The 23,970-nt window shown below is 39.1% G+C and overlaps 1 protein-coding gene across 1 annotated transcript in view; it reads left to right on the plus strand.

The window, feature by feature from the left end:
* The first annotated feature begins 4,032 nt into the window (after positions 1-4,032).
* Positions 4,033-23,970, plus strand: part of LOC124555620 — a 121,357-nt gene continuing 101,419 nt past the window's right edge. The window contains exon 1 of the mRNA XM_047129589.1: positions 4,033-4,253. Within this exon, the coding sequence (XP_046985545.1) occupies positions 4,143-4,253 (111 nt within the window). The 5' untranslated portion in view covers positions 4,033-4,142. The remainder of the gene's footprint in view (positions 4,254-23,970) is intronic.

Raw genomic sequence — 23,970 nt, forward strand, 5'->3', positions numbered from 1 at the left:
AGCCCTACATTGATACCGGTGAAAGTCGTTTTCCAATAGCTGTTATTGTTCCAGAGATATTTTGGGTGGACAAGATAGCTGGGACACCCTGTATATTAAGAAAATGTGTACCATTTTTTATTTACAAGTATGTCAGAGATTGGAAAAACCGTCTGTGATAAAGGAAAACATTATCTCTGAACTGTAAAACAATTTTGAGCTTTTTTTATTCAATTTCTCCAGGCGGTAATTTCAGGGCTTGCCACATTCATATTCTTGAAGAAAAAAACCCTTGTTTCACAAATCAACTGGTATCCAGCACATGTTGGCCAATAGATTATTCGTATGATTTTGAAATGTATCTCTATTAGTTTTTTAACAGTTTTGAATACATTCTAAGTTGATTTCTGAAAGACTTATAAGTTGATTTTTGAATTCATGCATAATGTACATGAGGTCTCTGCCAGAGGAATCCCCATCACACCTAGAAATAAAAAACTTTCTCGCAGACAAAAGGAAACGGGCTATACGAGCTGTGCCAAATAAAACAGACCGGGTGGACACCATCACTGTCTGTTTATTTCGTTATTGGGTGTGTGAATGATCAGCATTATTATTATTATTATTACCAATATCTGTAGACTCAGGTTACCAGAGTGGGAATAAACGACTAACAGGAATAACAGGTAAGAAAGATTACATCTTCTCAGTGTATCGTCTCGGTGTATCCAAGAAAACGAAATTCTGACAGAAAATTGTTGCCAGATCACTACACTACTAAGGGCCTGTTGTACAGTCCCTGGTTACCAACCACTTAAGTTCTACTCTCGGAATAGTGCAGAAAATGCGTGGTACGAACACATAATAACGCCTAACCAGAGAATAAAGACAGGATAACTAAATCGGTGGTTCTGGCAGTGTTAGTGAAGTTAACTGCAGTATAGGTTTTGATAATGGCAAGAATAGCTACAGAATTAGTGATGACATGATTATTTGTTAGTACGAGAAAGGAGAGGAAACGGGGACATTATACAAATTATATGGAGGAATATGACGATTTCAAATTTATATAAAAATTCTTACTGCTACTTTTCGATCTAATTCTTGAGAACCGGGAGTTTATGAATGAAATCTTAAACTATTTCCTAACATAAAATTTTCTGAAACTTCCTGGCAGGTTAAAACTGTGTGCCGGATAGAGACTCGGACTCGGGACCTTTGCCTTTCACTGTCATGTACTCCACCATCAGAGCTACCCAAGGACGACTCAGGGCTCGTCCTCACAGCTTTACCTCCGCCAGTACCTCGTCTCCTACCTTCGAAACTTCACTGAAGCTCTCCTGTGAAACTTGCAGAACTAGCACTCCTGGAATAAAGGATATCGCAGAGACATGGCTTTGCCACAGCCTGGGGGATGTTTCCAGAATTAAATTTTCACTCTGTAGCGGAGTGTGCACTGATATGAAACTTCCTGGCAGATTAAAACTGTGTGCCGGACTGAGACTCGAACCTGACTTACATGTGCTCTCCAGGAAAGCTAGTTCTGCAAGTTTCCCAGGAGAGCTTCTGTGAAGTTTGGAAGATAGGAGACGAGGTACTGGCGGAAGTAAAGCTGTGAGGACGGGTCGTGAGTCACGCCTGGGTAGCTCAGATGGTAGAGCACTTGCCCACAAACGGCAAACGCCCCGAGTTCGAGTCTCGTCTGTCACATAGTTTTAATCTGCCAGGAAGTTTCATATCAGCAAACATTCCGCTGCAGAGTGAAAATTTGATTCTGGAAACATCCCCCAGGCTGTGGCAACGCCATGTCTCCACAATATCCTTTCTTCCAGGAGTGCTAGTTCTGCAAGTTTCGCAGGTGATCTTCTGTGAAGTTTAGATGAGGTACTGGTTGAAGTAAGCTGTGAGGACGCGTCGTCATTCGTGTTTGGGTAGCTCAGATATAGAGCACTTATGTGCAAAAGGCAGAGGTCCAGAGTCCGAGTCTCGGTCTGGCACACAGTTTTAATCTGTCAGGAATTTTCATATCAGCACAGACTCCGCTGCAGAGTGAAAATTTCACTCTGATAAAACTTTTTGCTTGCAGTAGGCCTAATAGGCATTTGATATTGCTACTTCGTGAATTATATTTTGTTGTGTTATTTATGTAAATCAGGAACATAAAAGTGACCATTTCTACCAAAACAGCCTCGCTTATTTGGCTTGTCTTACATTTTCTGCCATATTAGGAAGGCCTATTTAGGTTATCTAGCGGACACTGACAAAAGAGATGTGATGAAATCGAGAAACCACACCAGTCTTGAGTGCTACTCATGTTAACACCTTTTTGAGTACTAGACAACGACATTTTGAATTTTCATGTAGCAAAGCATTTGACAAACTTTGGTGATCTAATAGATTCTTCCATAGAAAAGAAAGCACACCATGTTGAGCTGCAGTAAGATTACAGAGAGATAAATTTTGGAATGTAATGACTTAAAAAATGTGTACTGTTTGCTTGCCTCTTGTCTTTATTGGTTTCATGTTTCCTAAATTTAATTTTTTGTCACACAAAAGAGAAAGTTATCAGCTAATAGACAATAAAGAATGCAAATTTTCTGGAGAGTTATTACTCTCCCAGTTACAAATAATCACATCCAATATTAATTATGAGGTTTTTTTAAGGGGACAGGGTGTCAAACTGGCCAAGTAAGAGCAGGAGAGGCACCACAGGACACTTTAATTTCCACTATCCTGAATATAGGTTTGATGACTTTCACTACAAAATATACATGTCTGAATTACACAGAGTGGAATACAGTGACTTGCGATAAAAGTATTCTGTGTGAAGAGGTGTAGTACTCCACTTTGGCACACTTAAGACCAAATAACATGTCTTAAATTTTCTCAAACATATGTGTTTTATATATTAAACTCTTCACAAAGAGGTGCCCTACAAAATGAACATATTTTTGAAAAACAGATTTTCTTGCGTTTTTGACATCGTATCTCAAATGCTTGTGGGGAGGGGAGGGGGGTGCCACTATCAAGTTTTTGGTGCGGTTCGGAAATATGGTAAATCCGGGGCTGCTATGAAGGTCAACTGGAAAAACTATGCACCAGCAGGTTGTCACACGTAAAAATCTGCTATTTGTACCACAGTTACTGTTGTAAAGCTATGGTAGAGGAAGTTATTTACACATACTGGCAAATGCCCAGTAAGATAGCTTCACATGCTGTTAACAACAGGCATGTGGGAGAGACAATGTGTCGAATAAAGGTACTTAATTGTTTGTCTGCAGTTAGGACTTGTGCCCACGATTATATTGTATTAATTCACCTACATATGTGTCTCGAGGAAAATGCAATAACGTATTATCTGTAGCTTTAACATGCAGGAAGGAAAGCAGATTGCTGTTTCACTTCCTGTCCACTGAACTCGTGTAAGACAAGAAAAATATAAAGATAACAAGGATAGCAAAATTTTCTGTTAATAAATTAATGAATTATTCGAATTAATCTGCCTGTACCGATGATGAAATATACTTCCATTCACATTCGTGATTTTTTTTTTCGTAGGTTTACATAATGAATATTATGTATATGTTACAAAAAACGCCGTTCGTATTGTGATAAACGTGAATTAAAGTCACTGCTGTACTGCAGTATTTTCCATCCACGTTTAACTTGTTTTATACTGATGCTTACCATAAACATAACTTTGGAAGTTCAGAAGATTTATACTGGTGAAAATCAAAAGCACAAAATAAATACCTTTTTCTTTAGTTCATCTCCCACTTCACTTGGAGCGCTGCTATCGTTCCATGTTTCAATTTTTAACACGGGACTTGCGCTGGCGCGTCTCATTTATTCTTGTTCTGTGTGTTGCGCATCCGAATGCACACTCCATAGGTTTTTATACTCTATTTTTTCAACACCATGGAGGTAGAATTTTTACCTCCTTGTTCAACACAGACATACATTAATGTATGTCTGTGGCTTTCAATCTGCGATGCTAAACCTGAGGTTCCTGCAGTGATGTCTGTACTCTTTGGTTTGCTGTCAACTGTCAAAGATGTTTAGTGGTTTAGAACGCCGAAGTTAGTTGTGATGAGTGGAAATGTGTGTTATGAATTGTGTTTGTTTTGAATGTTCGTGTAGGTGAATATTTCTGCTGGGCGGAAATGAAAGATCAAGGGAGGACTCCTCTTCGAACTATATTACAAAATTTTCTGAATCACGTCGAGAATCTGGATAACCAGAAAGTTGATGGGAGCTATGAAAAAGAATTTCAGGTACGTTTGTTATTCTTTGTACAGTGTTAGGCAATCTGCCACTGTTTTCCCTTGAATTCTAGTTGATCCAGCGTTTTTACTTGCGGATTAATCGTTTTAAAACTTTATTTTTATCGACATTGTACTTTCCATTAAACTTTAGCCAAGTGATGCACTGTGCCCAAGTTCTGCCCTCAGTTTTCAGTGACTCATTTCCGTCGTTCGTAATACACGACACTGCCAAAAATTATTTTACACATCTCCAATTTCCTTCACCCCAGAAGTCTGATGTATTCAAATATTTCTATGTGTTGTTTTTCTAACAACTCCATAAGTAATGGCATTTAACCGCGTGCTCCCTCCGAAACTGTTGTCTAAAATCACCTTATTTCCGTTACAGCCTCGTAAACTATCGAACCATATTAGTGGTACTGTATTACTTTGTTGTGTTAAATGGACAATTGTGTAGCTGTATTGACCATTCGCTATTATTTATTCCTAGTCGTGTGAATACAAATTTGTTGTTTATGAAATATATCCATCTGAAAAACTGCAACTATTTAAATATTTTTCGAGAGTTTCATATTTTGAAATGTCGTCTGTTTGTCGCCACGATTCTGAAGACTCGGACAGTAGGCCTATCATTTTTTCATAAGCAGTGTTATTAGTACTAGTAATTTATTCGTCTAAAGATGGGCACAAAAATGTGTGGTGAGAGGCTTATACGTTAATTTGTTTTTTAATGTTGTGTGACAGGGTCTCATAGCATTTTATGTTAAAATTCATATCTTCAGTCATCAATCTGGGTTATAAACCTCTCAGAGACGTTGTGAACGAGTGAAAGTGCACTGTGTGTCAACAGTGCATGGTTCCATATCATTGATGGCTGTAACCAATAATAATTATTACTGCTATGTACTTGTAAAACACCTTCAAATAATTTGACATCTAGTTTCCAGTTTGTTAGAGCTTCCTTGTGTTAACTGGTCCATCTTTATGTTTTTTTTCCATTCTTATATTTTTCCAGCCACATCTTGCATATCTTATTTGTGTTATTTTCTCTATCTAGACCTCTGCCACACACTTGAGTATGAATTGTACATCTGTAGAATATGTGTGATAGGTAATGTAGTACCAGTACAACTAGAAACTAAATGTTAATATTTTCATCTTCACTAACTAGATATCTTTTTATGGGTGTTCGCACCTTTTTATGGTAACCACATTATTACTGCATAAAAATAATAAATAAGGAAGTACTTTATTTCTGAAACAGTTATTTGATCCTAAACAACCCTCTGTTATGTTTTTGTTATAATTTACTTGTTGTGCTTATAAACATACTTCCCATATGCTTCATGTTGTACTGTCTCATGCTATTTTTATTCTAATTTTGTTTGATTATTATTAGTTTCACCTACAAATTTGAGTTCTTTATATAGTTATGTTCTGTATTTGCTAGGACAGACCATGAAACATACGTTATATTTGTAACTGTGTTTGGGGTGGGGGAGGGGGGGATAGTACAAAAGAAGAAGTTACTAGCTCTACAGTATTGTGTATATAATCATATATGTTAAACAAACAACAAAGAACCATGTCGAGTCATCAGAAAAATGGCTTCTTAGAACAATGTGAGTGTGCATCATGAAACCAATTGTTATATTATGAGGCATATTCATATATAAACTGAAAAACAAGACTAGGGCCTAAGATAGTAATTGTTCTATGACATTACTGGTATATTTAAAAACGTACACACACAAAACCGAAATGGGGTGCTCAAATTTTCTTTCTTTTGTGCCTCACTTTAAATTTGCTTACACTTAACCTATAATGTTCTTATGTTAGCAAACAGTTGTAACTTGTTCGGTTTTTTTCTGATCTCTTCAGTCTTCTGTGAGCCTAATTTGATAAGGATGTAAGACAAAATTACAATCAGCATGGTCATATTGGACTCCTGTAAGATGTACTCCTCCACTAGAATTCCCACCCAATCATTTGCCTTTTCCACAATGAATTTCATGTGCTCATGTTAAAGTGACATACATGATATAGGAAATACAAAGTGGGTAACCTTGGCTTCCAGCATACAGGGGGAAAAAAATTATCATGTCACTACAACAAACATGGAGTTTCTACTGCAGAACTCCTGTATCACTCAAATTTAGTTGCCCAGGGTGATCAAATAATAAGTGAAGATTTTTAAACTCTTAGTTCTGAAGATAAACGAAAGGTTGGAAGTATCATATTCATGATCATTGTGCTGAAACTAAATGATCCTATCATTGTTGTAAGAATGCCAGTAATCTTCATTGTCCCTGACATGTTGTTTTGTTTGTATTCACTCTGTTATCTCCAATGGCAGTGATATCATGCCTCTTGTAATGTACACTTGTGTGACTTAAACATTAACAAAATCAGATTTTTTTTAAAAAGAGAGTTTTCAGAAAAGTATTTTGAGGAATCCAGGACCACAGCAAAATGCAGAAAAGTAGCAAATTATTTATATCCAATATTAAAGTTAGGAGACTTTATATTTCACAAGCATTTTGACCTTTGTAGGAATGGAAAATTCACCAATCAAGTGCAGCTACTCACAGAGGTCCAGTGTAAGCTGTAATTATCATAAGCGAGTGAAGCTTGGTAGGTGTTTTAAAGCGAAACCAATTTACAATCGGAAAAAGAAAATTAGTTCCAGTTGTGACCACCAGGTGCAAATCTGTCATTGTGAATGTGAAAAAGATTTATAGAAATATTATCATGTAAGAATTTAGGGACAAGATGTAGGCAGAAAAGGTCAAACAAGTGAGAAAGGCATAATGATTTAATTATTAGCTGCCACTCAAATAATTTGTTCAGTATGAGTACCAGAGATGTAGAAATGCTCCATTCGTAAAACCACATTATCAGTAGTTACCTGCGGCACTTCCAGTATAATCTGAGCAACATGTTCGTGTATACTAGCGTTCTGATCAGGTAGAGACCGAATATATCTCTGGTAAACATGTTTTTTTAGATATCCCCAGAGCCTAAAGTCACACAGATTCAGATCAGTTATAATTTAGGCCATGCATCTATAAAATCTCTGGAGGTAACATGTTCATGGAAGGCTGCATAAGCAGATCTTTCACTGTGCGAGTGACATGAGTGTTGCCCCATCTTGCATGAAAACGTGATTTCCACCCAGTTGCATTCTGCCGAAGCAGGAATCACATGCTGTACAAGGTGGTTTCGATAACATTCAGATTTCACAGCACACCTGACAGGCCTTCTGGGTGTATTCTCTTCAAAGGAGAACAGACCGAGAATAAAGGCGCTGAATACACACCACCCATTTGCATATGGCAAGTTCAATGGTTCTTCATGTGCAATACACAGTTGAACAGTACCCCAAATTCAGCATTCACTGCAGTCTGTAGTGTAAAATGTGCCTTGTCACTCCACAGAATATTGCCCAGCCACATGTCATCAGCTTTGATCCATGCCAGAAACTGAAGAACATATTTAGAACATTTGCTGCACCATTTAGATATTGTATGGGACCCAGTGTCAAATAAACTGCAGAACTGTCTGTACTCTTGACCATGGGATGGACAGTTCTCATGACACTTCATGAGCACTAGCACTATGCAGGGAATGTGCTGCACAGTCAGTTACAGCAACAGCAACCTTGTCAAAAACTTCCTCTTCCAGGTTCCACCCCAAGCTCCACTGTGCTTTTGAATTTCATTATCATCTTCTTTATATCATTGAATTTACATGGAGCCTTTCCTCAGACCTTTCCATCGGCAATACTCTCTCAGTGCAGCACTGCCATTCATATAAGCTAGTTTCTCTTCATAATAGCCTTCCTGTTCACTTATGCTGTTGCTTGCCAAATGATAGTGTGTATTCATGGTGTCATACAAATAGTCTACAGTGTCACATTTGCACCTGTTGGGCACAGTTGGAACTAGTTAGTTTACCAGCATGAATCATTAATACATTATGGTATCTGCCGATACTGGGCCTATGTGAGTAGCAGCATTTTAGTTGTAATCACCCAGTCTGTCCGGAACACCCTCAAGCATGAAGACCTTTCAGAAGCTCTATATTGTGTTTCTTTGACATAAGAGAAGATACAAAAATCTTACATGTGACAAACAGGAAAATTAAATACCAAGAGAATTGCCTCTCAAAACTTTATGAAACTACATGGTCCAGTCACTTTAATGTGACCACCACCTATCTTTGATGTCAGCGTGCAATAACCACACACAGATGGCAGCACTAGCAGCGAAGAATATATAAAGCTTGTCAGGGGGATGTGTAAAAACAAGCAGTCATTGTTCTAATCCAGAAAAAAGCAATTTATCTGACATTGAAAAGGGAATGATCATTGGCTTTCAGGCCAAGGGTGGAAGAATTTCTGAAATGGCAGAGTTTGTAAGCTGTTTGCATGCCGCTGTGGTTAAAGTACGTCTTGCATGGCAAAACCAGTGCCGAGGCATCTACGGTGCACCGTGGGCCATAGATGACAGGAGTGAACAACAGCTGCGGAGATGTGTACAGGCAAGTAGATGTGCAAATATTGAACAACTGACTGCCCAAATGAATTAAGGGGCTACCAACAGTGTCTCCTCAATGACAGGTCAGCGAAAGTTGCTGCATATGGACCTCCACAGCACACACATGGTTCCTTCACCCACGGTGGCTGCTGTTCGTCAATGTTGAAGGCTGGAATTTGCATCTCAGTACCACAGTTGGACCTCCAATGAGTTGTGGTAGGTGGCCTTTTTTTTTTCTTCAGATGGCGTGAAGCGTCTGAAAGAAAATACCCTGCAATTTGGTAAACACATCCTGGTGCTCTTCAAACCAATCATGTACACAGCAAACTGTGTGACACACTTCATTGTCCTGCTGGTGGATGTCATTGTGCTGAGGAAAAACAGAAATGCATGTAGGGGATGGACATTATCCCCAAGAACAGATGCGTACTTTTGTTGATCCATTGTGCCTTCCAGAATGATGAGATTGCCCAGGAAATGCCACAAAAACATTCCCCAGACCATTCCCTGGACCCTCTCGACAATTGTAGCAGGTTTTCTGTAATTCTGTCGTGTGTAAATGGTATGGAACTGCGACTAGTCAAAGACTTGAAGGAAATAGATACCAACAGGCATAATTTTATTTAGCTACCACTTTTGGTGCCTCACTGGCACCATCTTCAGGCCCCTATACACTAAACTAGCAACTCATCAAGTTTTTGTGCTATTATAGGGACCACTATATCCAGCTGGTTTCTGTAGACTTCTAAAAACTTCTCGGTCAATGTGGACCCTAACCCTACTGACAACTGTCAGTCCAAGCTATGCATACACAAGGTATAAAGGGGCAATGCATTGGTGGAGCAGTCATTTGTACTTAGATGATTCATGTGGAAAGGTTTCCGACCTGGTTATGGCCACACGGTGAGAATTAAAATACTTTGAATGCGGAATGGTATTGGAAGCTAGACGCATGGGGAATTCCATTTTGGAAATCATAATGGAATTCAATATTCTGAGATACCCAGTATCAAGAATCTGCCGAGAATACCAAATTTCAAGAATTACCTCTCACCACGGACAATGCAGTGGCTGGCGGCCTTCGCTTAACAATCCAGAGCAGCAGCGTTTGCAGAGAGTGGTCAGTGTTAACAGACAAGCAACACTGTGTGATATAACCACAGAAATCAGTGTTGTAGATATGACGAACATATCTGTTACGACAGTGTGGCGAAATTTGGCATTAATGGGCTGTGGCAGCAGATGACCGATGCTATTGCCTTTGCTGACAGCATGATATCACCTGCACTGCCTTTCCTGGGCTGGTGACCATATTGGTTCGACCCTGGATGACTGGAAAACTGTGGCAGGTCAAATGAGTCCTGATTTCATTGGTAAGAGCTGATGATAGACTTCAATTGTGGAACAAACCCCATGAAGCCATGGACCCAAATTGTCAACAATGCACTGTGCAAGTTGGTGGTGGCTCCATAATGGTGTGGGCAGTGGAATGGACTGGGTCCTTTGGACCAGCTGAACCAATCATTGACTGGAAATGGTTATGCTCAGCTACTTTGAAGACCATTTGCAGCCGTTCATGGGCTTCATGTTCCCAAACAACAGTGCACCATGTTACCAGGCTACAATTGTTTGAAGTTGGTTTGAAAAACATTCTGGTGGAGTGAATGATTTGACTACCCAGATTGCTTGACTGAACCCTTTTGAACATTTATGGGACATAATCAAAAGATCAGTTCGTGTACAAAATTCTGCACCAGCAACACTTTCGCAATTATGTACAGCTATAGAGGCAGCATGGCTCAGTATTTCTGCAGGGGACTTTCAACGACTTGTTGACTCCATGCCATGTCAAGTTGCTGCACTATGCCGGGCAGTAGGTGGTGTGACATGATGCTAGGAAGCATCCCTTCAGTGTAAATTATAACAAGTTTAATGTGCTGAAGCAGTATTGTATTTCATGTTAAGTTAGGTCATGGGTGAAATATAAGCCCAATTAGATGAGGACTTAATCAAAAACTTTACGTTTCAAGTATGTGCGTCCTAACTGGAAAATGTTTTATACTAACATCAGTGATGGCACATTACCACATGTCCGTAATTACCATGTATACAGCTTTCTTTCTGACCGATGTTCATTAGAACTTCTTTTGCTTATGTTATTGAATATACTTCCATCCTTGTCAGTTTTTCACTATTACTTATTATACAGCCTGTATAATTGCATATTAGGTTATACTTGGTAAGGATTCCTTAGTCAATAAGCACATGTAATTGAATGTTATCCAAGTACATACTTCATTGATCAAGTGTAGTGCAAAAGTGTATCAGAAGAATTCAGTAAATTAAGACACATGGCTTCCACCTGAAGGCACTGCTACATAGCCTTATATGCTTTTTTTTTTAAATAGAGAAGAAGCTGGATTTAATTTGGTTGTCATTTCCAAAATTATGCTGATTTTGACACTGGAGATTATTAGCAAAGAGTCAAGTCATCACATTAAAATTAAGGAATTGTTCTACAACCTGGCGTATGTGATATAGGTCTGCAGGGTCTCTAGATTAGTCTATCCAGTATTCTTGAAAATGCTAGTGTCTTGTGGTCACTCCGTCATTTTGGACACACTTGTATTAAGAAATTCTGTGGCAATAACAAATAGCTTTGTCAAATTCTCATTAAGAAAATCCACCAGGTTACAACCTGTGAAATAATTTTGGAAACAGAATTTGGAATTATGTTTATTTGTCTTGCTTTTGTTGTTAATTTGGCCGGGATGCTGCCGACTGAATGATTTCACTCCCTTGACTAATGTTTGTTTGAAGTCCATTTATAACTCTGTGCTTTCCAGTGTTAAAAGCTTCACATGGTTGCTTTGATTTAATTTAAAATATGTTGATCTTCTGTCTTTTGACTTTTTTGCACCTGTGGTATGACACCCCACCTTTCTTGAGCAGCTCTTCAAATCCATTACTAAATTTCTTACTTTTTTAGTATTTCATTTTGTGACAATTTGATTTGTTGTAGTTTAGAATGGTCTGAAGCTTTCATTGCAGTCTGGTATCCAGAAATACTGTTAATATAAAAAAAAAGGTAAAGCTTTCATCAATCTAAAAATTGTTTTGAGTACTACAGTGCCTTACTAGTCATGGCCCTGTTGATGGTATGCTGTTGCCTTCCTCTAGGGTTGAGAACTGGCTTACCCAGCCAGTTAAAGGGGATTTCCAGTTTAATGTGGATTCCAAATCACAGTGTGAATTGGCAGTTTTCGCATCAGCAAACTTTGCCAGATGTGAAATAAGTGATAAGTGACAGATAAAAATCTTAGGAATGACCAGGAATTGAACCCAAGAACTGCAGATTTGTAGGCTGGCACTTCACCATTGAGCCACTTAATATAAGTACGTGTAAATGAGCTGTACACTAGTGACATAGTTCTTGAATTTTCAATTAACATGTATGTGTTTTGTCCTTGCTTTTGGTTATTTTGGTTTAGGTTGTCAATAGCCTCCCTGTCTCATTATAGGTAAAAGACTAGCTTTTCTCTCAAGGTAACTTAGTTCCTTCCAATATCCTTGTCACTAATGGCTCAGTCCAGTATCTAATGTCGTCACTGGTAGCAATCTGTTAGAACTATTATAGAACAGTAAAAAATTGCTGATCTCAGAAAAGTATTAGCACATCACTAGAGATTGTTTTGTTTGTAGACATACATGATTGTGTTGAGAGTGATCCTGTTTGTATAGACTGATGAAAAGTATATGTAAAGTGTTCCACCATGTGACTAAAATTATAAACTATGTGTTTCTGTATGTTTCCTAGGTAACCTTTTCCTGCAGAACATGAGACAAGATACCTATTATATATTTGGGAGTGCAGATGAAATCACTTATTACATATATAAAAAAATCAACAGCGTACTGATAGTAGAAAACTCTGCTCTGAATGAAAATTTTTAACAGCCAGTCAATAAGATAGCCTACACTAGTTGGTCATAATCTGTTTGTTATTAAGGTGTTTCATGTTTGCCGGCTATTTGAGCAAGGAAATAATTTTCTTGAGTTTCCTATTAGTTACTTATCTTAATATTTCCTTTACTTAGAATAATTCTATTTTTAGATATCCCGAGGGAGAGTATACACTTTTGTTTTATTTTGCACTAATACAGGCTTATTTTTACATAGTACACTGCTGCTACTTATGTTACACTACTTTTAGAATGCTTGCTTTTTGATAATCAACTTGCCAACAGGTCCACATGAAGATATTTGCATCATCATTAATGCTGCGGTGACTGGAAGGGCAAACACAGCCGCATGTATGGTCTTGGCTGCAGTTGGCTCAAATTTCTAATTTTTTTCTGGCCAGGAGTGATCATTACTTGCAGTTGGGAGTAATCTGCTATACTTTTCTTTTTAGTTGTGTACTTCAGTGATAATATACTAACACCACCTATAGTGATTCTTATTTACACATTACCTACCTCAGTAGCAAGGTTTTAACTGAGATTCCCTCACCTAACTCGAGCCATTAAATGCCCTTTCCTGCAAGATCAGCTAATCAAGGTACTGGCTTAAACTAACAATATTAAATCCCTGGTAGCTGGAACTTCACTTAAATTTGGTGAACTGGATGAATTCTTTGTAGTCTACATTTGCTAATTTAAATGCATGTCTTTTGCTTTAACTAATGAGTAACTAGAGCTGGTCACTGGATCTGGTTAACCAACAAGTCAGTCAAAGTCGCGAGATGTTTCCTTGCTCCATTTGCTCCAGTATTACTATAAGAGCCAATGAGAAGTTGGAGAGGAAATAATTTGACTGGTGAATAGCTAGTTAGGCAATCTGGTTAACTGGCAAATGAACTGGAGCTTCCAACTACAGTGTTCCCTCTGATTATCTACGAGTTATCATAGATGGTGATGAGAAAATGGGATGAGGTTGCCATTTAATGAAAGACAGTGAACAGATATTGATGCTACTTGTTCTGATAAATTTTGTGTGTCGTGCAAACTAGCGGATATTTTGAAGGTTATGTAGAGTCACAGATTCTTCTTGCAAAAGTGCCTTATCTGAGAATACTATTACATTTGTAAATGAAAAATAAATATTTTTTAGATGCTATATGTCAATACAGAGAACAACAATCTGGCAGCTTTCTGAAAGAGTGAAGGACCAAAACCAAGCAGCTATGTATAGCTTGCGTGGACTGTTCTTTGTCACAGGTGAAGGAACAGCTAATCACAATAATTTAAAACAGTGCCTCAAATGTTGTTATAATGATTAGCAGCCAAAAAGTAAATAAAAATATAGAATTAAGCAATATAACAATTTTGTAGGTCTGAAGAGAAATTATAGAGCAAAAATATATATAAAATTAGGTTTTCCGTATGTTCTCGATGGTGGACAGGGTACGCACCACTCAGAATTTTATTCTTCTCTCAGTAATAAAAGGTTTCACTGAGATTGGAGCTACTTGATTAATTGTGTATTGCCCAGTCTTAAGATATGAAGAAATGTAGTGGAATCAGTCTGGGCTGATCAAGTGTATTGGTACTCAGGAGACATGTTTGTAAAGTATTTAATGACATTCTTAATTTGTGAATATTTTTTTAGGTCTGCAGTTATTCTTAGTATAGAAAAACTGCATGACAATATACTCATGTGTGGGGAATGCATAAACAGGACCAGAACTCATCTAAAGCTACTGTTCAGGAACCAAAAAAACCACATAATTTCATTTGAAAAATTAATTTGGTACTTGCATATCAGTAGTTAAAAAATGTTACTGTTATACACCTTTTCCTATTTTACGAGACCATGGTGACTGTCAGAGTGAAAATATGTTATCAATATTTTTAGCATCTCAAAAAGTGAAATAGATGCCTCACCTTATACGTGTGATTTGAGGGAATGATGATACCCTGAGACCAGAGAGGTCAGCTGTAAGAAAGTTGCTCGACCCCTATTTAACTGGCACAACTCGGAGGTGAAAGCCCTGCCATTGGAAAAAGTGCTCCGTGACCAGCATTATCAATCTATCATGTAACCACTGGCATGAAATAATATTTATCTTAGCCCTAACATTTCGCAGTATAATATAGACTGAAAATAAAAACCAAAAGGCTGTGTGATTTTATTTCCTTATGTGAATAAATTTGGGAGCTACATATTATGGATCATAATTTTAAACAAGGTGACAGGTAACAGGGAACTTGCACAAATAAAATTTATTTTGCATGATTTTTTTAATTTTTAGTTAAAATGAGAGTGAGGATATCATGGTTCAATAATAATTTGTGTATTTTATTGTAGAGTCCCCCATTTTTAAACATTATTATTTTGTGTCTGTACAGTTAGTCAGTGCAAAAGGAATGATGATAATTTTACACCGTCTCATGAGTTACAGTTTGGTAATTGTGGAAGACTGAAACAATGTAAATGCTCAGTACAGTTGTGAGTGTAGCACCTTTGGTGGTTGATCCCATTCATATTTTGTGATGCAGTAAGTGGTGTTCTGTGTTCAACATTAGTTTTGCTTCTTAGTTAACAATCTCATTTGCCTTCACACAAACTTTTTAAGCATGTTTTGAAATGTCCTTGGGTATTCATCTGGGTGATGTCATACAAATGGTGTAATATTATGAAAAGCTGACTTATTGCCACCTTAAGCAGTCCTGATTACAGACTGTCTTCCATTGAATGTTGTCTTAGATACCTGCTCTCTCTCCAGCTGTTGATCTTGAGCCCATGGTACCTGTGAATTGTTACGCTGGCAAGGAGGGAGGGAAAAGTAATGAGGTGGGGCATGAGCCGCAGTCCTCAGTCTTTGTGCCACTGCTGCTGGTGATGGAGTGCTGCTGATGTGATGGCCATCCATATGCTATGGACTCAGCTTTTCATGTAGCATGACACAAGTGGATCTATCCACATATTGTCAGTGTGCTTTGAGCCCATGGCTGAGTTCCAAGCCTTACTTTGTTGCAAACTGCTGCCTTTATTGATCCATTCATCATGTAGCTAGATGTCTATCGCTTCTTTTAAAATAGAATCCCATAAGGTGTTGGCCTGTTTTAACAGCTTGCTGCTGTCATAATGCTGCTTTGTCCTTTGCAGTGCTTTTTGACAGTTGCCTTTGTTGGCAGTGTGATGCATGTGCTTAGCACATCATTCCTATACCATTCAGATAGTCTGACCTATGTACGTTCCCTTCACTAGCAAGGGTTGTGTTAGACTCATGGTTTTGGGACTCCTAAGTCATCCACAATAGATCCTCCTGAGGATATTGTCTTGGGCAGTGAGCAAAATGCACACTTAATGTTACATTCCAAGGGTATCCTTCTAATTTCCACTGATGTGCTACATGTGTTACTGTGTTAGGTATAAATGCTGTCACAACTTGTTGCTCTTCTTCCTCTGAAAGTTGTGGCCTAGCTTTCTTCAGTTTAAAGACTCATTGGCTCAGAAGGTGGTTGGAACTGTTCCTCTGAGAAAACTGCCTAGCAGTTCTGCAATTCTACTGCCAAACTCTCTTGATTAGAGATTTTGTAAGCTCAGTACACTAGTGTGCTCAGGCTGCCTTCTCGTTGTGAGGGCACATGAAAGGAGGAGGTATGCAGGTACAAATCTGTATGTGTTTGTTTGCTGTAAACACTGTCTCAGTTTCCCATCTGGTCTACAGTTGACTCACACTCCCAGAAACAGAAGTTGGTTCTATTCATGAATCTGATGTTTTGGTACATCAAGTTCAGGTGTAGTAAAAAATCTTGTTGCCAGATTACGAAGGCATGTTCAGAAAATAAGTGTCTAGATTTTTATATTTATTTGGAAAAAGTGTATTTGAAAAAAATTAGAGGGTATTGTTGATACATATGTTGACTATTTTTCTACATAATCACCACCCAGCTCACTACATGTGGTGAGCTGTGGCACAAGCTTCTTTATGCCTTCCTCGAAGAACTCTCCTGCCAGCTCCTCCCCCACTTCAGGACCTCATTTGAAAATTTAATCCCACTCATGTATGGCTTCGAATAGGTGAAAAGATGATAATCTGAAGGTGCCAAGTCGTGGGAATACAGGGGCTAGTACAGAACACCCCAATCAAATGAGTCCAAAAGTACCTTGGTGACTGAGGCTGTGTGAAATTGGGCATTGTCAATCATGAAGCACACTTGCACCATCAGCATTCCTCTCCTTTTGGTTTGTTCGCCCCTTTTCAGTTTTTTTAGGTTCTCACAATATTGTTGTGCATTGATTGTCTCCTCCTGAGACAGAAATTTGACCAAAATTATGCCTTTTCACTTCCAAAACACTGAGGCCATAATTTTTTTGCCTGCAGTTGTGATTTTGAATTTTTTGGCAGATTGTGAATTGGTGTGACGACACTGCGACAACTGTCTTCTTGTCTCAGGTGTGTAGCAAACCACCCATGTTTCATCTTCAGTCACAGTAGAGCTCAGAAAATTCTCACGTTTCAATTCAAGTCACTCAAGAAACTCTCGGGCGCTATTGATCTGATTTTTCTTCTGCTGCTGCCGCCTCTTTTGGGACCCATCTTGTGTACACAGTTTCTGATATCCCAGAATGTCTGTCAGTGTCTTGTATAAGAAAGTTCTGGTGAACTGTGGAAACACTGCAGAAATTTTATACACTGTAAATTGGTGGTCTTCACGAACAGTTTCTTCGATTTTTTACATCAACTCATCGGTCAAAATTGAAGGTCTTCCACTTGTCTGTTCATCGTGTACATTTGTTCTGACCCCACTAAACACCCTATATCACTTAAACACACTCATTCTGCTAATTACACCTTCACCATAAACTGTTTTGATTTGCAAAAAAAAAAAAAAAAAAAAAAAAAAAAAAAAAAAAAAAAAATCAGTAGATGTTATTTCTTTCGCAAGTAGGAAGTGTATCGTGGCACATGTCTCACACTTGGCAGGATTTCATATTGACGTCTTTCATGCTACTGGTTATTGCAACACGAGTTTATGTAATATTGTGTTCCTGCAATGGTTCTTTCTGGCCATGGGATCCCTTCTACCATACATTGTAGGCAATCCTCAAAAAACACAAAACCACAACCTGTTATGATCACAGTACACTTACTTTCTGAATGTGTCTCATATCATCTGTGTACTGGGAAAAAGAAACCATGAGGGTATTTGGATTGCTGACTCACGAGCTGCTTCTTCAGATGCTTCCATGAACACGTTGGATACCACTGGTGATACCATTGGTGTGCCAGTGTTGCTTACGATTGTATGGAGTGGAATCCCTTCTTTAGGACTTCAGGTAATGCTTAATGTTTCGGAGCTGCAGCAACTTGTGGATGAAGTCTTTTCACTCTTTTCGTGTATAATGTTCTAGAGAAGTTATGTTGGGTTCCTCTACACACAGTTAGTTGGATCATCATCTACTTTCTTATAGGCATTATCCTCTAATAGGCTGTACTTTTTTCTTTCATTCTTGAAGTGGTAGCAAGACTGTAGAATTTCCTTTTTCTGTGGTGACTGTCTCAGAATCTTCTATGAGGTGTTTCAGCACATTCTTCATCTCCTTGGAGACATTTGGCTTTGGCGGAATGACCCTTGTGAGTTTATAGTATGTTTCATGCCACATTTTCTCTGCTGCGTTCTGTGAAACAACAAGGGCACCTTTTTCAACCATACTGCTAAAAATCAGGCATGGATAGGGTCATCAGCATTGGGGCAGAATTTAGTACTTTTCAGAGTACAGATAAGTATGCTTTCTAACAGAAGATGATCAGCCATTAGAACTGCCTGGAAATGTCGAAATAACACACTGTTTGCATGGTGGCACCTGGCTAAATATCTGAGAACATTTCAGAATCATCATATGCCAGGAAAGACAAGACATGTTTATCATTCTATTTGTTTTTAAAATTTGGGCACTCACAGTTGTGTTTGATCTGAAAGTAACATGTTTTACACTAGATTCACTGCAAATGCACGAGTTTCACATTTTTCACCACAATATATGTATCATCAGTGCCATAGATTTCAATAAATGTATTAACAGACACTTAATTTCAGTCTAAAGTTGATCATATACATCATCTGATAGAATAAAGCAAATTATTCCCTTAATATCTCACTGAATTGTACATTTTCTTTGTAATGTATTTATTTCTTACACTTCTATTTACACAGTCCACATAAAATAGCATCTGACACAAGCAGAATGAGGAGTGGTATCTGGGGTGATTAGAGATATAATAATCTATAACCCTTTTGTCTTAGAGCTGTTTATGGAACCTAAAATAGTGTAAATTACTTAGGCCTCAGGATTGGGGAACCTGTAAATGATTTCAGTAGACAAACTAATACTAGAAGTAAGTCACAATAGTTATTTATCACCAATAGGTAGAGCATCTGTACGTAATATAGTATACACATTTCCTGATTCTTGGCCTGTAAGATTTTTGTCTGAAGTTAATTCCAAAACTCTCGTAAAAAATTTAAACAGTTAATAAACTTGTATGTTGTACTTTGGAGATTTAGCTCAGTAAATCACGTTTATACTTTGGTACCAGATTATTATACCAGTGCCATCAGTTGCTTTGTAATTATGGTCTACTCATCATATGTGGACATTAACCTTGGTTTCCTGCTGATTGGTGCAATTGCGAGCATGTAGATTATCTCCTCGAGCTTCCTTTCATTTAGGTAAAAACAAACACACACACACACACACCACACCACACCACACCAACCCTATACTAAATGAGCATCAAAATGTTCCACATGCAACAGATACATGCCTGGCACAGGATTTACTGGTCGGAAGTAGGCACTGGCAAACTGCCTTTTATTAGGAGCTTGTTGCGAGGACTGAATGGGTATGATTCTGAGTATTTATTATTATTACTCATCATTTCATGGTGGGCACCATATGGCCAGGTGACTGCACCTAATTAATGTCTTTTTTATGCATCATAATTGTTTGTTGTTTCCTTTACATTCTTTGACTTGAAAGCTATATCCTGAGCTTTCTTGACCTTGATATTATCTGGCGTAATAATTAATCATTTGTAAGTTGATACACATTGTTTGTTATCCACCTACATTTTAATGTTACATCAGTGTTACTTCAACTAATCCATATTCATGCCAACACAGGATCTCTGCTGTAATTTCAGTCTACAAGCAGTTTGTATTTCATCTTTGACTTAGCAAAACTCTGTTGCCATGTACATAGAAAGTACTTGAGACAACCTTAAAAAGTGGTCTTGTTTGTCTCTTTCTTTCTTCCTATAACAGCCCTCACGAGTTCAGCATTCGTTTGCTGGATATGGCTTGCCAAGCCTAGGGTTCCTGAGCTGAGTCTGGTAAGTGCTGCCACTCATCTGTCGCTTAAGCTCTAGACATTGTTTTGTGACCACTGTATGGTGCAGCAGTGGAACATTGTGTGCTACAGGAAATCTGGCTCTTGGCTTGACCACCCGAATCGTCAGGATGGTAAAAGCTTCTGTAAAAAAGTCCCCCGTCTCAAGGTGTGTTGTGTGCCAATGAGATGCATGACTGGTGAGGTGAACAGTCATTAGCAGGCAAACTCTTAGAGAAACTGCCGCACTTCAGTTGCATAAGGCGTACTCAGGCTTGCAGGGCTCTGCCTGGGTAGGCCCTTAGTTCTCTAGCTACTCTTGGGACTGAAAAAAAAACCGCAAACTTAAACTCCTCAACTCCCAATGGAATGGGTGTACCATTGGTGAGTAGCAACAGCCAATCTAACAAGATGGCTCATGTAGCCAGTCCTCCTTACACAGAAATTAACTCCACAACTTTTCTTTCTTGTAACAGAATGCATACTGCTAGTTAGACTGTGTTTTTAATAGTTAAGAGGAAAGAAGGCAGTTTTAAGAAGTGGCATCTTTCTGCATCCAAAAAGGTTAAGAGGGTATTGCTGGCACCTTAAAGCCTGTGAAACGCTTACACAGTCGAACACTATTGCTTGAAACTGCTAGCTCCCAACAAGCAACAAATCTCTGGAAAACTAAACTCCTCTGGAGCTCCACATCTTGAACTGCAACAAAGGTGTTGTGTCCAGCAGTGATTGGTAGATATTCCCAAAGAGGAATTAAAAACTGACTCAGCCCAGGAAGCTGTGCAAAATATAATAAAATGGGTGGACAGCGACCTGGCCAAGTCAGACTGATGTATACTTACTTTTAACAGCACAAGACTTCCAGAGCATGTGAAGGCAGGTTTCCTTTGCATAAGCATGTGGTTTTATTTCCCCCACTACTCTTTCCACTTGTGGGGTAATTGTTGTTGTTGTGGTCTTCAGTCCTGAGACTGGTTTGATGCCGCTCTCCATGCTACTCCATCCTGTGCAAGCTTCTTCATCTCCCAGTACCTACTGCAACCTACATCCTTCTGAATCTGCTTAGTGTATTCATCTCTTGGTCTCCCCCTATGATTTTTACCCTCCACGCTGCCCTCCAATACTAAATTGGTGATCCCTTGATGCCTCAGAACATGTCCTACCAACCGATCCCTTCTTCTGGTCAAGTTGTGCCACAAACTTCTCTTCTCCCCAATCCTATTCAATACTTCCTCATTAGTTATGTGATCTACCCATCTAATCTTCAGCATTCTTCTGTAGCACCACATTTCAAAAGCTTCTATTCTCTTCTTGTCCAAACTATTTACCGTCCGTGTTTCACTTCCATACATGGCTACACTCCAACAAATACTTTCAGAAATAACTTCCTGACACTTAAATCTATACTCGATGTTAACAAATTTCTCTTCTTCAGAAATGCTTTCCTTGCCATTGCCAGTCTACATTTTATATCCTCTCTACTTCGTCCATCAGTTATTTTGCTCCCCAAATAGCAAAACTCCTTTACTACTTTAAGTGTCTCATTTCCTAATCTAATACCCTCAGCATCACCCGACTTAACTCGACTACATTCCATTATCCTCGTTTTGCTTTTGTTGATGTTCATCTTATATCCTCCCTTCAAGACACCATCCATTCCGTTCAGCTGCTCTTCCAAGTCCTTTGCTGTCTCTGACAGAATTACAATGTCATCGGCGAACCTCAAAGTTTTTATTTCTTCTCCATGGATTTTAATACCTACTCCAAATTTTTCTTTTGTTTCCTTTATTGCTTGCTCAATATAGAGATTGAATAACATCGGGGAGAGGCTACAACCCTGTCTTACTCCCTTCCCAACCACTGCTTCCCTTTCATGTCCCTCAACTCTTATAACTGCCATCTGGTTTCTGTACAAGTTGTAAATAGCCTTTCGCTCCCTGTATTTTACCCCTGCCACCTTTAGAATTTGAAAGAGAGTATTCCAGTCAACATTGTCAAAAGCTTTCTCTAAGTCTACAAATGCTAGAAACGGAGGTTTGCCTTTCCTTAATCTTTCTTCTAAGATAAGTCGTAAGGTCAGTATTGCCTCACGTGTTCCAGTATTTCTACGGAATCCAAACTGATCTTCCCCGAGGTCGGCCTCTACTAGTTTTTCCATTCGTCTGTAAAGAATTCGTGTTAGTACTTTGCAGCTGTGGCTTGTTAAACTGATTGTTCAGTAATTTTCACATCTGTCAACACCTGCTTTCTTTGGGATTGGAATTATTATATTCTTCTTGAAGTCTGAGGGCATTTTGCCTGTTTCATACATCTTGCTCACCAGATGGTAGAGTTTTGTCAGGACTGGCTCTCCCAAGGCTGTCAGTAGTTCCAATGGAATGTTGTCTACTCCGGGGGCCTTGTTTCGACTCAGGTCCTTCAGTGCTCTGTCAAACTCTTCACGCAGTATCGTATCTCCCATTTCATCTTCATCTACATCCTCTTCCATTTCCATAATATTGTCCTCAAGTGCATCGCCCATGTATAGACCCTCTATATACTCCTTCCACCTTTCTACTTTCCCTTCTTTGCTTAGAACTGGGTTTCCATCTGAGCTCTTGATGTTCATACATGTGGTTCTCTTATCTCCAAAGGTCTCTTTAATTTTCCTGTAGGCAGTATCTATCTTACCCCTAGTGAGATAAGCCTCTACATCCTTACTTGTGGGGTAAGGCCAATCATAAAGGAGTTGATTGTTTATCTGCCCCAAAGTGTCAGTTGCACCAGGAATCACTTTCTCTGGAGTAGGGGCAACAGTACCTTCCTTGAAGAACAAAAGATACAGAAGCTGAAAACTATGAGGTGTATCCCATATAGTGAGGCCACAAAGATCTATAAAGGCCATGCAGCCTCCCGCATTCACTACACCTTTCATTTCAGCCCTTAAGAAGCCTCTTCTGACAGCTGATGCTTATACATAAATGGATGTTGCAAGTGTTTTCACTAACACCTGTGTTTACCAGTGCATTTGCAAAGCTGCAGGTACTTCAGAACCCTGGCCCCCCAAAGACAGAGTATAGTAAACAGTTCATCACTGCCTCTACAGTTTCTGCAGTAGTTTCTGCCAAGCCTGTCCAATGAAATAAAGCAAATGGGAAGCCAAAACAGGTAGCAAACCATCAGACTATGTCGACGTCGTTCAATCTGACGGTTGTAATCAGTCTCCTTTGGGGACAATGGAAAGTGAAGTCTGCCCAGGGCAACTGTATTGCCCCATAACTGAACTTCCACCCAGTGCAGGTTCCCCACCCCATTGGAGAGTCAGGGTGAAGGTCCAGGCCCCTAATCCATGGCTCCCATACTGCGGTGGAATATGAATGGGTTCAGCACGCATGTGGATGAATGGGAACTCCTAGCCTAGGCTTACCCCCTGTGCTTGTGTTTACAAGAAGCACATTTTAAAGCCACTGATGCCCCGGTGCTATGGGACTATGCCCTCCATTGCGAGGATGTCCTAACTTTCCTTGGTTACTGACCTACAGTCAGTAGTCATTGAAGTTCCTGTGAGTCAGAGGATTAATTACTATCTGCTCACCGTATTTACCTCCACAGGATGCAATAGACTCTGAGGCTCTCAAAGGCCATCTAGACAAACAGCCCTGCCCATTTCTCCTACTGTGAAACTTCAATGCCCATGATGTGTTATGGGGCTCGAACTCAACTTGCCCTAGGGGTCGAGTTTTGGAGAACCTCATGTCTCAGGAGCTGCTACTGGGCCATACTATGCCATTGACCTCTCTTTTAGCTCTCCAGCCCTTGCAGACTGTGTTCGGTGGGAAGCAAATGCCTTTCGTTCCAGTGACCATTTT

The sequence above is a fragment of the Schistocerca americana genome, chromosome X (assembly GCF_021461395.2).
Source record: "Schistocerca americana isolate TAMUIC-IGC-003095 chromosome X, iqSchAmer2.1, whole genome shotgun sequence".
Lineage (NCBI taxonomy): Eukaryota > Metazoa > Arthropoda > Insecta > Orthoptera > Acrididae > Schistocerca > Schistocerca americana.